Source organism: Peromyscus eremicus, chromosome 5, assembly GCF_949786415.1.
Source record: "Peromyscus eremicus chromosome 5, PerEre_H2_v1, whole genome shotgun sequence".
NCBI lineage: Eukaryota > Metazoa > Chordata > Mammalia > Rodentia > Cricetidae > Peromyscus > Peromyscus eremicus.
The window spans coordinates 3,936,036-3,949,626 of NC_081420.1; the positions used below are offsets into that span (position 1 = coordinate 3,936,036).

The 13,591-nt window shown below is 41.9% G+C and overlaps 1 protein-coding gene across 5 annotated transcripts in view; it reads left to right on the plus strand.

The window, feature by feature from the left end:
• The window catches only part of Tut7 (terminal uridylyl transferase 7), a 62,101-nt gene extending 48,914 nt beyond the window's left edge, over positions 1-13,187 (plus strand). For 3 of the 5 annotated variants that reach the window (XM_059262766.1, XM_059262768.1, XM_059262767.1), the window contains exons 25-29: positions 172-287; positions 1,398-1,723; positions 4,227-4,291; positions 4,607-4,670; positions 12,200-13,187. In XM_059262766.1, the coding sequence (XP_059118749.1) occupies positions 172-287; positions 1,398-1,723; positions 4,227-4,291; positions 4,607-4,670; positions 12,200-12,267 (639 nt within the window). In that variant the 3' untranslated portion in view covers positions 12,268-13,187. The remainder of the gene's footprint in view (positions 1-171; positions 288-1,397; positions 1,724-4,226; positions 4,292-4,606; positions 4,671-12,199) is intronic. The other 2 variants (XM_059262771.1, XM_059262770.1) reach the window with 2 other exon arrangements.
• The last annotated feature ends 404 nt before the right edge of the window (positions 13,188-13,591 follow it).

A 13,591-nucleotide genomic window follows, 5' to 3' on the forward strand; every position in this document is an offset into this window, starting at 1 on the left:
TGTGTGTGTGTGTGTATTTAGGTCAGTCTATCAGCTCTGCCTCTCACTGATGTTAAAATCTTGTTTGGGATGAACAGTACAAATATTAAAATACCAACCTGTTCTCCCACTGGTTGCATGGTGTGCCATGGTCTTGTTCACAGTTCCTTTTACACAGCTGTGTTCTTGCAGGAATACTTTTTTGATCCGGATGTCCTAACTGAGGGAGAACTGGCTCCGAATGACAGGTGTTGCCGAATTTGTGGAAAAATTGGACACTTCATGAAGGACTGTCCCATGAGGAGAAAGTAAGCACATGTTCAGAAGGGGTAGCCTTGGGCACCATGCTGTTTCCTGATGTGTTAGTGAGAGGCAAGGAGGTATTTTCTGTGGTCTGCTTGGGTCGTTTTCCCCGGCTGCCAGTGGTATTGTTTTAACTGGACAGTGCTGTTCTTACTTCAGATACACTCCAAGTAGGTAACAGTCTGGAGTTTAAGGACTAGTCATCAGTAGGGCAGAAAGAAATGATCTTGATACCTGGATGTCATTTACCAGTGCTTTTTGCACTTGGGAAGCTGAGAGTTCAAGGCCAGCCTCAGCTACAAAGGAAATATGAAGCCATCCTGGGCTATGTGTGATGTTATCTCTGAAGAGATGACTCAGTGGTTAGAGCACACTGCTCATGTAGAAAACCCCAGTTCCATTCTTAGCACCTGCATCTGGTGGCTCACAACCACCTGTAACTCCAATTCCAGGGCCTCCGTGGACACTTACATATATTTGGTACATATACGTATACATAAAATAAAATGACTTCTAAAAAAATAAATAAATAAAGGGAAAAGTGACTGACATTTTTTAAGATAAGCCTCCTTAAAACCATTGTTAAATGTTTCAGTGGAATTCAAATTTTACAGTTCAAATTTTCACTGCCTAGTAAAAGCTGATGCATCAGAAAGGCTGATGAGCACAACAGCACACGCGTGATTTGAGTGTCATCACACAGATATCGAGGCAGGCTCTGGGCTCAAGACTCTGAGCAGTAAGCGCTAACTTTGCAGCACTGTTAATAGACAGGCTCTGTGCCAGGGTTTCACATTTGAAAATTCAGCCAACTGCAGACAGGCTGTTTGGAAACTAGTGCATCTGGGTTGAAAAATATACAGACTTGGGTGTCTTGTTATTCACTCCACAGTGCAGTGTAACTGTCAGAGGGTGTATGTGGGTTATGCTTATACACACCATTTTCTGTAAGGACTTGGACAACCGTGGGCTTGAATTTCTGAGTGGCCACCAGTTACCCACCCCTGTGGATGTTGAAAAACTACAGAAATCGTAATAATCGTCTAATTCAAGGTTTCCTTTTCACACTTTCTGGTCCTGTAGACGCTTTTCCTGTTATATTTTATCTTCAATAGAGTGAGGCGACGGCGAGACCAGGAAGACACCCCAAACCAAAGATACTCTGAGAGCAAAGAAAAAAGAAGCAAAGAGGACAAAGAAATTCAGAACAAGTGCACAGAGAAGGAAGTGTCAACAAAAGAAGATAAGCCCACACAGTGCGCAGCTGCGAAATCGAAGCTGGTGAAGGCAGTTGTAGACCTGGGGCGGGAGAAGATTCTCAGGACACCAGTGGACAAATGGAAGAGACAGGATGACAAAGACTTGAGAGAAAAACGTTGTTTCATTTGTGGAAGAGAAGGACACATTAAAAAGGAATGCCCACAGTTCAAAGGCTCTCCAGGTACAGACACCTCTCCAGAGACCTTGATGTCTATGCTCACAGGATGTTAACCTCTTAGAGTTTTTCACATTTTGTATTTTTTCCTTCAAGGAATTTATTCACTCAGCAAAGATTATGCTGTAAGGAAGTGACATCTCCCCCTACACACACCTTTAATTCTCACCCTCTGTATGACTTAACTGCTTATTACTGGGTTTACTTAGTCTTATGAAAGTCTAAGATTAACAATGAAATGGCAGATTGCTCATCTTCAGTCCTTATAAGCATAGTCTCAGTAGCCAGTAAACAAGTTACAGCGAGAGGCATGCTGCTCACTGTGTGTATTTGTGAGTCAGAGCACTGCCTAGACACTGGTGAGGCAGTAGCTTGGTTATCTCAAGACACCACCATGTACAAATGAGCCGCTCGTGTTTCATTCATATACTCTAAGCACATGAGCAGGAAAGAGAATAGAAGGATGTTGACAGTGTTTGTGTCTGCAGAGAGCTGTGGAGGGTTTCATCTTTAGCCCTTATTTAAATACCTGTCTGTCAATGACCATAGTTATTCTTAGGATGAAGGGGGAAATATCTTAACAGCCCACAGTTCAGAGTCATCCACAGATCTTCTGGTCCATGTCTCTAGTCAAAGCTACTTAATAGGCTGAAGCAGGAGGTTACCTTAGCCCAGGAAAGTGACACCAGCCTGGGCAACATAGTATAACCCTGTCTTGAGCACAAAATCAAACCACCCCCAAATACTGACACTTTATGTTGTTGGATGTGAGTTGATAATTTTTACGGAATAGGTTGTGTCCATCATGGGCACCTTTTTAACAGAGTCTAGGCACCTTTAACCTGTGTAAGTTATGGTCTTCAAAACAACTTATAGACTGTACTGGTTCTTAGAATAAGCCTGGGTGAAATTGGATAAGCATAGACAAGGGCCCCTAGAGAGTAATTGTTACTGCCCATTTGCTGAGCATATTAGTTAGGGCAGCTCTGTAGTTCCTTCCAAAACACCCCGTGTGCTAGGAGCACTGATGTGCTCTTCCGGTTTAAATGCCAGGCCTGCCTGTCAGATTCTCTTAGTGTTTAAGACTGAAAGTTTTAGATCTCCTCTTGTTATTTATTTATTCATTTACTTATTTGTTTTATTTCTTTGGTTTTGGGGGCAGAGACTCACTATTGTAGTCAAAGCCAGTCTAGAATTTGCGGTGTAGTCCCCGCTGGCTTCAAACTCAGAATTCCCCTGCCTCCCGAGTTCTGGGATCACATGCATGTGCTACCATGCCCAGCTCGTTCTTACTTATTTTTTTAAAGGAGCCTTATGTGGAAAGAATTTGTCTTGAACATTTTCTTTTATTTGAAGTAGTGCTTGAATATGGATGAATGATGCAGCTTTGACTGACTTCCCACGGCTGAGTTAGCCCTGTTCTCCTGAGGAGGTCTGAACATAATCCCAACACTTGCCTTGATTTTCCTTTATAAGAAGGAGGTGTGACTTAAATAAATTAAAATAATGACATGTTAGCAGTCAACATGCTACTAAGGGTCAATTAGGCATTATTTCAAAGTTAAGTATAGTTAAAAAGATCTCATTTAGCTCAATAGCCTCCTTCAACCTAGTTAAACTAGACAATATAAACACAGTTTAACATAGTTTTCTCAAAATTACTCATACTCTGTATTTGATAAAGACTCAAGGCTGTGTTTACAAACAGGATGAAGCAGATCTTTGTGGTCCCCTCTTCCTCCTCTCCAGCAGAGTCATCCTGTAACTCCCCATTAGGTGCATCCCTTTGTCTAGTAGCAAGCTTAAAGTCAGTGGCCAGGATGTCTCAAAACCGTTAGAGGGGGGCCAAGGAGATGGCTCGGTTAGTAAAGTGCTTGCACAGAGACCTGAGTTCTGTTCCCAGTGTGTACATGAAAAGCAAGGCACTGTAGTGGATGCTTAATCCTGTGCTGGGGGGGGGGGGGGGGGGGGCGGAGACAGGCAGATCCTTCGGCTCACTAACCAGCTAGCTTAACCTAACTAAGGGAGTCCCAGTGAGAGACCCTGCCCCAAAAACCAGAATGGACTGCTCTTGAATGAACTCAGATACAGGTACACATCCCCACACATATGCATGTGCACATACACACACACACACACACACACACACAAGTGTGAGAGTGGTGATTCTGGCAGCCTGGCAAGACACCTGGCTAGCAGAGGGATTAGCAGCCTTAAGGAAGAGTCTGGTCTAGAAAACCTGCCTATGTAGTGTTTACAACTAATGTCAACAGTCAGCACACAAGAGCAGAAGGGACAAGTGGGGCTAGACTGTGACAGATGCTACTTGGTGGTAATTAAAATAATCAGGTGTTTCTGTGCCCAAAGTTCTGCTCTTCCCTATCATTCCTTCAGTGGACTATGTGGATGGAATTCCATCACATCAACAGAGAATTCTTAAAACGTTCGCGAACAGGGCTGTTGCTTTCAATTTAAAATAGGAACAAAAAGTGTTCCTTTCTTTCTGTAGGTTTGTGTAAGTCAGATTATGTGTCTGGATACTCTTCACCTAGCCCTTTGAGACCAGTGGCTCAGGTAAAAGCCAGCCCAAACCTGAGAAGGGAGCCCTGTTCACTCTGTCCTGCTCACTCCTCTGAGTCTTCTGGAGTGCTTGGAGCTCCTGGCTGGCCTGTGTGCTTACCCCTTCTGCGCCCCATGTACTGTGTGGTAAGGCTTGTGGGCCCTGGTAGCAGGGGCTTGCTGAATGACTCCTGCATACATGTCTGTCATTCCCACTAACATGCAAACTTCTGCCACCCACATGCCTAATTCCAGCTCTTGGATACAGTTGAGACTGTTTCTGTTGCTTTTACCTTCAGTCTTTGTAAACCAGTCTATTTCATTTTTTAGGCAGTGCTTTTACATGAAGACAAAAAGAAACAAAAAACAACCATATTTTTGAGTCCCCAGTCAGGTATGTGGTTTTTAAAGGATCAGATATATGTTGTTTTTCTTCTCTGAATATTTTACCACATGCCTTTTGAGACTCTTCCTTTACCTTGTGGTTCTGACAGAGGGATATCAGAACCTCTCAAGGGAACTTAAAAAACAAAAGCAACAACAAAAAACAAAACCTTTCTTGCCTTGCTTCCACGTTACATCCTTAATCTGATTGTTCAATGGGTAAGTGCAACCTGTACAGTTTTCAGATTTTCTGGGGAAGAATTGCTACCCTCAACTATGGAATCCTTTCTTTGTGACTTTTTGTGACTGCTGTGGAATTGCTATTGTTTTGCCGTCACTGTTCTCCTTGTGGAGATTATCTGCCATATTCTAGAAGAAGGAAAGAAAGTAACTTGAACCCTCCACTCTGCAACTAGACAACTATTTCATTTATGTATCCTTTCAGTAAATATCTATTGAGACTCTAACTTCAGGGCACGGCCTCAGCACTGAATACACCCCAATGAGTAGCAAAGCCCCTCCTCTATATTCTTGTCAGGGACAAACAACAATAAAGGACAACCATGTGGCAACAGATGCTTTAAGCGGGGAACCACAAAGTGATGCTGAGTATGGCAGTATCCCCTCTAATAAAATATTATCTCAAGTCAGCTGGGTCGTAGAAAGTGAGGGTCAGGCAGAGAGGAGATAGACATTTAACTGTTAGCAGGTCCTGCCCTTCAGCCTGAGACTGGCAGGAGTGGTGTGAGCTCAGGAGAGCAATGGGAGATGACATCAGAGAAGATGAGTCTAGTGTCCTGACGCTCCAGCAGTGATGGAGGGACTGGAAGGTTTTTTAAGATCTAAGTGAGATGGGAAGCTGCTGGAGACCTAACTAGAGGAATGGTGCTATTTGAAGTCTTGTAAAAGGCTAGGATGGGAACACTGCAGCCACTAAAGTATTTACCAACGTAGTTAAGTAGAGGTGATGGCGCAGGCTTGGGAGGAGTGTCGGGGAAGATGGTTGGGTGTGGATATTCTGAAGGTAACACCAACAAAATCGATGTACTGTGCACTGACGTGAAAATACAGTAAGGCTCAGATGTCACAACAGTCTTTGAGAACTGGAAGAATAAAGGAGAACTTTATTGTGCTGGGAAAAGTTGGAAGGAAACCGAGGTCTGTTTTATAGTGGTAGCTGTGGAATTCTAGGGCAGGGATGTCAAGTGGCCAGTTGAATATTTGAGCCTGGCATTTAGTGGGTCCAGGCTGCAGAAAGGAGTGTAGTGTTGTCAGCGTGGAGATAGCATTTTAAGCCCCTGTGCTGGGGACACGGAACAATGGGAGTGTGTAGACCCTGGAAATAAAGAAGACAGAGAGAGAGATGACTAAAGAAGGAGCGGAAGGAGCCAGAGTTGGGTCTCAGGATGCAAGCAAATAAAGTGATTTGTGAAGTGCTGCTCAAAGTTCTCTGTGGAGGCTGAGTTCAGCACTGGACTTGGCACCTGGGCTCACTGAAGCCTTTGTAAAGAGCTTTTTCTTTGGTAAGAAGGTTCAGAACTGCATGGAAGGAATTGGAGCCTGCTTAGCCTTGACTGTGGTATCAAGGGAGAGCCCTCCTCCTGCCATGTCCCAGGCCTGTGGAGGGATGCTAAAGAGAACATGGTGGACTACCATGACAAGAAGGTCTTTCCTGGTATTTCAGATGTTCTTATAAGTCTTGGGGGGGCGGGGAGGACAAGATTGAGGTGAAGGAAAAGAAAGTGACTTTTTCAGCATTATTATAGGAAATAACAAAACACAATGTAAACAACAGAGTCCTAGCCTAAGTAGCCTTACTTAATCAATCCATCCTGATCCCTTTTTACCTCTTTAAAAGAAGGCTAAAGGAGGAAAATTAAGAACGAGGAGCATGAACAATCAGTCCCTTTTAAGTTCTTGCATTTTTTATTAAAAAAAAGAATGGGGGGGTCTTTTTTATGTATATGAGTGTTTTGCCTGCATGTGCCTCATATATACATGGTGCCTGAGGAGGCCAGAAGAGGGTGTCAAATCCCCTGGAACTAGAGTTACAGATGGTCTGAAGCTACCATGTAGATGCTGGGATTCAAACCTGGTTTCCTGCTGGAGCAACAAATGCTCTTAACTGGTGAGTCATCACCAGCCCCAGAAAATGAAATTTTAAAAAATAACACTTATATAACTTTTACTACAGCAGTGTCTCATTCAGTTAACAGTAATATCTTTTATGCATTAGACTCTGTCACAGAATGGGTATGTAAGAATAAGCTCAGAACATATAGAACAGTTTATATGTTTACAGGTACAACAGAACATGTAGATAGCTTCAGTTTCAGGCATCCATTAGGGAGTCTTAGAATGACATTCTAATGCTAGGAACAAAGTGTTGACTTTTTTAGCTTGGATAAAATGTGGTAGAACGAGAAGTCTTAGCTGAGATCAGACCATAACAGATTCCCTGGCTCCTCAGAAGGATGAGCTGCCTTTTCTGGTCTTTCCAACCTCTTCCATCAAGGCAAGGATACTGACCACACTCTGGGAAAGTTGAAGAAGCTTTGGGTTAGGAATGTCTATTATTTCTACTGTGAGTGCTGTTAGAGGGGAAAAAATTGTGGAACTGTTAACATTTGACTCAAGTTTTTCTTTCAGTACCACGTGTTATCTCAAATATTTGCAATTACTTTACCTTTTTTTAGAGGGTGAGGGGAAATGTTGAAATTATACCAGATCCTCTTTTTTTTTTTTTTTTTTTTTTTTTAAGCTAGTATCTGATGTAGCCAAGGCTGGCTTTAAATTGACTATGTAGCTGAGGGTGGGTCACGCCATGCAATGCTTCATGAGTGGTAGGCAAGCATTCCACTGTCTACGTGACATCCCCGGGCATGGTATCAGATCTCTTTACACAAAATTTAAAGTTTGTGGAGTAGAGGTTGATGTGTAGAATAAGGGCAGATAATTTAAAAGAAACAGAAATCTTCAAATCTTAACTGCACTTAGACCTGAAGGAGAACATTTTACGTGATAGATAAGCAGGAGGAGGCTTAAGAACATGAGCTGCAGTAGTTCTCAGAAGATTTGTAATTTTTCTACATGGAATACATCATTTCAAAATAAGGGTTCTGTTGGGTACTCTCCAAATCCAGTAGACAGAAGTGAAAGGGGAATGGTGGTCCCCTGCAGTTAAGCTGATGATGGGTGAGGAAGAGAAATGGGCTGTATTATAACCATGCTGACTGCCCAGCATTCTGGAAGGGTATGGACAACAGACACCACCAGTCAATGGGATATTCCTCCCATAGATTTGGAAGTTTGAAAAATCACTGATGTACCATGTATAAACAGACCAAAAGAATGTTATTTTAAGTAACTTTGACCCTGAACAGATATTCCCAAAACATTTTACATAAGAAAAATACTGATGTTCCTGATGCTAGGCTTATAAAGGAACACAGAGTATAAACATCTGTTCTGCAGTTTATTACATAGGTCTGGTTTCCCTTCATTTGTTGGGGATGCTGCATGTCCTGCACATATCTCAGATCTCTCAGCTACAAACCAAGAGGCTAATATCTGACTGCTAAGGCTGCCGAGGAGCCCGTGTGTGAACAGTGTGAGCAGCTGTGTGTGTGAGTTAGAGAAAAGGAGGTGGTGGTGACTTCACTGACCTTATTCCCACACTATCCCCAAGTCTGCACGTATCAGCATTGCTTGGCGTATGGGTTTACATATCTTAAAAGTAGAATTTTACTATAATTTTGCAAGTTTTGAAACAGTGGAAGAAAACTGCAGATGTTAGTTATATATCTAGAAATGGCGTGGCCAACTGGCATTTATTTACTTAGAAAGAAGTTATTAGTTATTTTTCTGGGTAAAAATCCTGTAACTGAAAAACTTACTAACTTAAATGTATTATGGGGAAGTTTTATTATAAATTGTATTCTGCTTTCTACAAGAAAAAAATTATAGATGGCTAAGATTTGTCCTTTCCCATAAAATAACTCATGAAGTAAGTTAATGACAGCTGCCAGACTTACCTGTCATGTGCAGGTGTAAATGACGTTGTTAACATGTGAACTGTTTCTGTTGTAGGTAGGTGTAATTTTCCCTGACCCCTTTGTAGACTGTGCCTTTGACCTACCCGCTGCTCCCTTAGTTAACACACACCGATGTGCTCTTCGACTTTGCTAGTCTTGGGAAACAGATGCATTTCTGTTTCCGATGCCATGTCCCAGCAAATGTTGTTATTTTAAATGATCATGAAGACCACTGGTGGGGCTGGGAGATGGCTCCATGAGTAAAAGGCTTGCATTTAATCATGAGGACCAGAGTTTGGATCCTTGCATCCATGTAACTGCTAGGTGAATATGGCAGCTTGCTTGTAATCCATCACACAGGAGGCAGAGGGAGGGAAGCCCCAGAACAAGCTGGATAGCTAACCAAACCTGCCTCAATTCAATATTTTGAGTATAAACATCTGGAGGAAGGTACCCAATGTCAACCTGTCTCCATATGTGGATACACACATACACAATGTGTCCAAATACACATGAACATGTATAAACATGAAACTTTATCATACATACACACGGGGTGGGGGGAGACAACACACACAACATAGTGTTTGTTTGTTTCCACTGGGCTTTAAAATTCTGTCCAGTGATAAAGTTGTATGAATATACAAAACATGAAGGAGGAGAGATAACTACCAATCTCTTAAAATGTCTGATTTTAAAAACTCAAACCATGGGATTAAAATAGGATAAAGAGGCCTGGAGAGATGGCTCAGTGGTTAAGAGCACTGGCTGCTCTTCCAGAGGTCCTGAGTTCAATTCCCAGCAACCACATGGTGGCTCTCAACCACCTGTAATGAGACCTGGTGCCCTCTTCTGGCCAGCAGGGACACATGTAGGCAGAACACTGTATACATAATAAATAAATCTTTTTAAAAAAAAATAGGATAAAGAAAAAGCTTGTGGTAGATCATTCTTTTTATATATATCTCTTGAAATCCTCTTTTGTGAATATAATAATAGTCCCTGTTGACCACCCTGACATACTTAACTACAACAAAACATTTATAAATTAGATTTTAAAACTTTTTATTAAATCTCAAGCTACAAAAATTACCTCTATGTTACGCTTTTTTATTTTGACTATGTAAATGGTCAAAATAAATGTTACAAAATTTGATTAAAACTTACATTTCATGCACTTACTAAAAATGACTTTCAATCCGGGCGGTGGTGGCACACGCCTTTAATTCCAGCACTCGGGAGGCAGAGCCAGGCAGATCTCTGTGAGTTCAAGGCCAGCCTGGTCTACAAAGCGAGTTCCAGGAAAGGCACAAAGCTACACAGAGAAACCCTGTCTCGGGGGAAAAAAAAAAAAAATGACTTTCAAATAACAAGATAGGATACTTCCTCTTATCTTTAGATAAGTATTACTCTGCATGTGTGCATGCGTGCATGCATGTGTGCGAGCGAAGTATTCCTTGTCTTTGGTTTGTAAACACTGAGAAATTTTAATAGTCTTAATGACAGCAAATGAGAAGCAATAGAAATACTTAAGAGTACTGGTTCTCAACCTTCCTAATGCTGTGACCTTTTAATACAGTTCCTTATGTTGTGGTGACCCCAACCATAAAATTATTTTGTTGTTACTTCATAACTGTAATTTTGCTACTGTTATGAATCATACAAATATCTGTGTTTTCTGATGATCTTAGGCGACTCCTGTGAGAGAGTTGCACTGCTTAAGAGGTTAGAAATGGAAGAGTTTTTTGTTTGTTTGCTTCCTGGCTTTCTGAGACAGAGTTTCTCTGTGTAGACCAGGCTGGCCTTGAACTCAGAGATCCACCTGCTGCTGCTTCCCAAATATTGGGATTAAAGGTGTGCACCACCACCACCGCAGGCAGGAGACATATTTTTACAACAGTGCCACTCAGTTACCTGAATTAATTGTTAATTATGTGACCCAAAATCGAATAATGACATGTCACAGAAAATGATTTTTAATGATGATTCACATGTCAGTGGAATTCCTCAAAAAATTGGGACTTAGAGATATTCCCGCTGCCACAGATGTCAGCATTTCGTCTGCTTCCCCATTGCCGTGAGTGTCATGCACGGGCCATGGGAAGAGAGTTACAGTTCCGTCCCTAGAGTTGAGTTCATGGTGGGAACACAGTGTGCAGAGCCATTTCTTAGAGACATTCTCACACTTCCGTCTTGAAGTGTGTGTCAACTCCAATACCACCAGTGTTTATGGTGGGGCTTCCTTCAGTTAAGACTCCCCTTCCCAAACACACCCAAGTGTGTCTCCTGAGTGCTTCTAAATCTGGCCAAGTTGACAGTGGGGTTAAGCACACAAAGTGTGTTTTCTTCTATATATATTGCTTTTTCTTTAGGAAAACTGTGTCCATGCCTTTGAAAACATGCACTACTGCTTATACTTTGACTTTCTTTTACTGGCATTTAATTCTGAGATCCATGTGGAAGAGAGTGACAAGAGGGGCAGTTTAAAAAAGGAAGCTAGCTTCCGTCTACCCTTCAAAAAGTATGTATTTGAGCCAGGTATGGTGGTGGTGGTGGCAGCGTAGTCCTTTAATCCCAGCACTCAGAGGCAGACAAATCTCCATGAGTTCTAGGCCATCAAACAAACAAACAAAAAACTGAAATAAAACAAAGTAGTTGACATGATAATACCAGTTGCTAAATACTTTGAATTCTCTCATTCGTTTGATAGTGCCCTCATTATACAGTAGTGGTTACACTGGTTCTCTCAAGTTCTCAGCTCTCTAGCCTAGTTCATTTATGTGTTCAGCCTCCAGAACACAGTAACTGTGGTAATGTGTGGCTTGCTTCACTACTAATTAATTCTCATTCCTGTCCTTCACCTGTAAGAACAGTGAATTTTATTTTCTCCTTGTACATCCATAAAGCATGACTAGACTTCTAAAGGGTAATGGTGTGAGATATTAATTTCTGGCCAGAGAACTCTTTCCCATCTGTTTGGTTGCAAACGAAAAGAATGGCCTTTGTAAAGAACTTCCTTTTTCCTTTTCTTTTCTTTTTCCTTTTTTTTTTGTTTTTGTTTTTGTTTTTGTTTTTCGAGACAGGGTTTCTCTGTGTAGTTTTGGTGCCTGTCCTGGATCTCTCTCTGTAGACCAGGCTGGCCTCGAATTCACAGAGATCCTCCTGGCTCTGCCTCTCAAGTACTGGGATTAAAGGTGTGTGTCTTTAATCTTTAAAGAACTTTCAAAGCATTGGTTTCCTCCACCCTCAGCGCCAGCCTGGGAACACAGCCTGAAGCTGCATTAAACAGCCTCACTGCAGGGACTTGTCAGCACCCAGGAAGCAGCGACTAGCACTGTCTAATGCCTGTCTGCACTTGTTTATGTCTAGCTTGCTTAACCACTTGACCCAGGACAAGTGCCCTTTCTAGTGGAACATACTTCTGTGAGTAACTGATAATAAGATTGTGTGACTTTGATCAAGTAAGGTTCCTTTCATTTATGTTGGATTTTGTTTTCCCTCCTAGGTAGCCTTTCCAGTAAATATATGACTCAGGGGAAAGCCTCAGTGAAGAGGACCCAGCAAGAATCATGAGGGAAGGAAATGCAGCCCTGGAAATGGCCACTGCAGCGTCCCTGTCCACTTGGAAAATTAGGTTCACTTCACAGGACATAGGAACACAGATCAGGCTTAACAGTTGAGGGAGATGTCAGAATTTTTAAAGTTTTAATGAAATTGTTAATGAGGAAAAGAAAATTTTAATACAGTCTTAACATCAATCCCCAGAGATTTGAAGATTTTAATAGAAAGCCATGATGTATTTAAGCCAACCTCAAAGAAAAAAATATAACTGTGGGCCAGTATTCAATGACTACAGTGTCATGGTTTTTAATTCTTTCAAAGCACACTAAAAATAGTGTGCTGTTCTCGGGAGGAATTAGCCCTCCTTTCTCTAGGCATCCCTTTTGATGTCCAAGAGGGAATTCTATCTCTGCTGGACCCTGGAGTGGATGCACATCAAATATGTGTGGACTACCCTTCTGTAGTTAGGGTCTACCAGCATTACTCATGGTTCTTGTAGAAGTGATAACACAGTGCAGGCACCTATCAGTGTGGGCCTCAGTGGACTGCAGTACCACTGACTTATCTCTGGGGCTTCCTTCTCTAAGTAAATTGACACAGAACTGTTGTGCTCATAAAAATGAAGTCATGAAAACAAGTAGTCCCATTTGCTGGTCTTAAAAAAGAAATTTTCAAGGGGAAAATGACAATAAAAGTGCTTTTTACTTTTTATGATACTCAGAAATTAGGATGGGGAACTTTTACAAACGTGAAGATCAGAGAGGCTGCTGTCTCTGCCAGTCACAAGTTTGATTGGCATCCTTATGGGTCTGACTGGAGCCCTCTCTGAACTGTTTCTCTAACTTCACAAGCCTTTCTGAAATAGTACATAGTCAGAACTATGCCTCAGTTTATTTATCATTTTAAAATAAAATCGAACTTTCAACCTGTAATTTTATCTACATTATTTTCTTATAAAAGAAGCCTCATTAGAAAAATCAATGAAGGATCTGGGACAATACAGATGTCCTTCATGTGATGCCTATGAGGTGCCCCTTTGACATGGACTGAGTTGTTGATAGCTGTGTGCTGGGTCTGAGCTGCAGGCGCAGGAGACTAGGGGCTGAGAGAGCTTGCTGAGGACACCCCAGAACTGGAGGACTTGGAAGGTGCTTGTATGCACACTTCTATTCACATTCTAACTACAGAAGAGTCATGCCAAACGAAGTCTGTGAGACTTTGGAAATCATGGGAAATAAAAACGGTGACCATCAAACTCATAAGTTGTGCTACCCAGCCGCCTGCTACGTGACTGCTTAGCTGTTGTTCCTAGTCTCTGGCTGTGAACTGGCAGCAT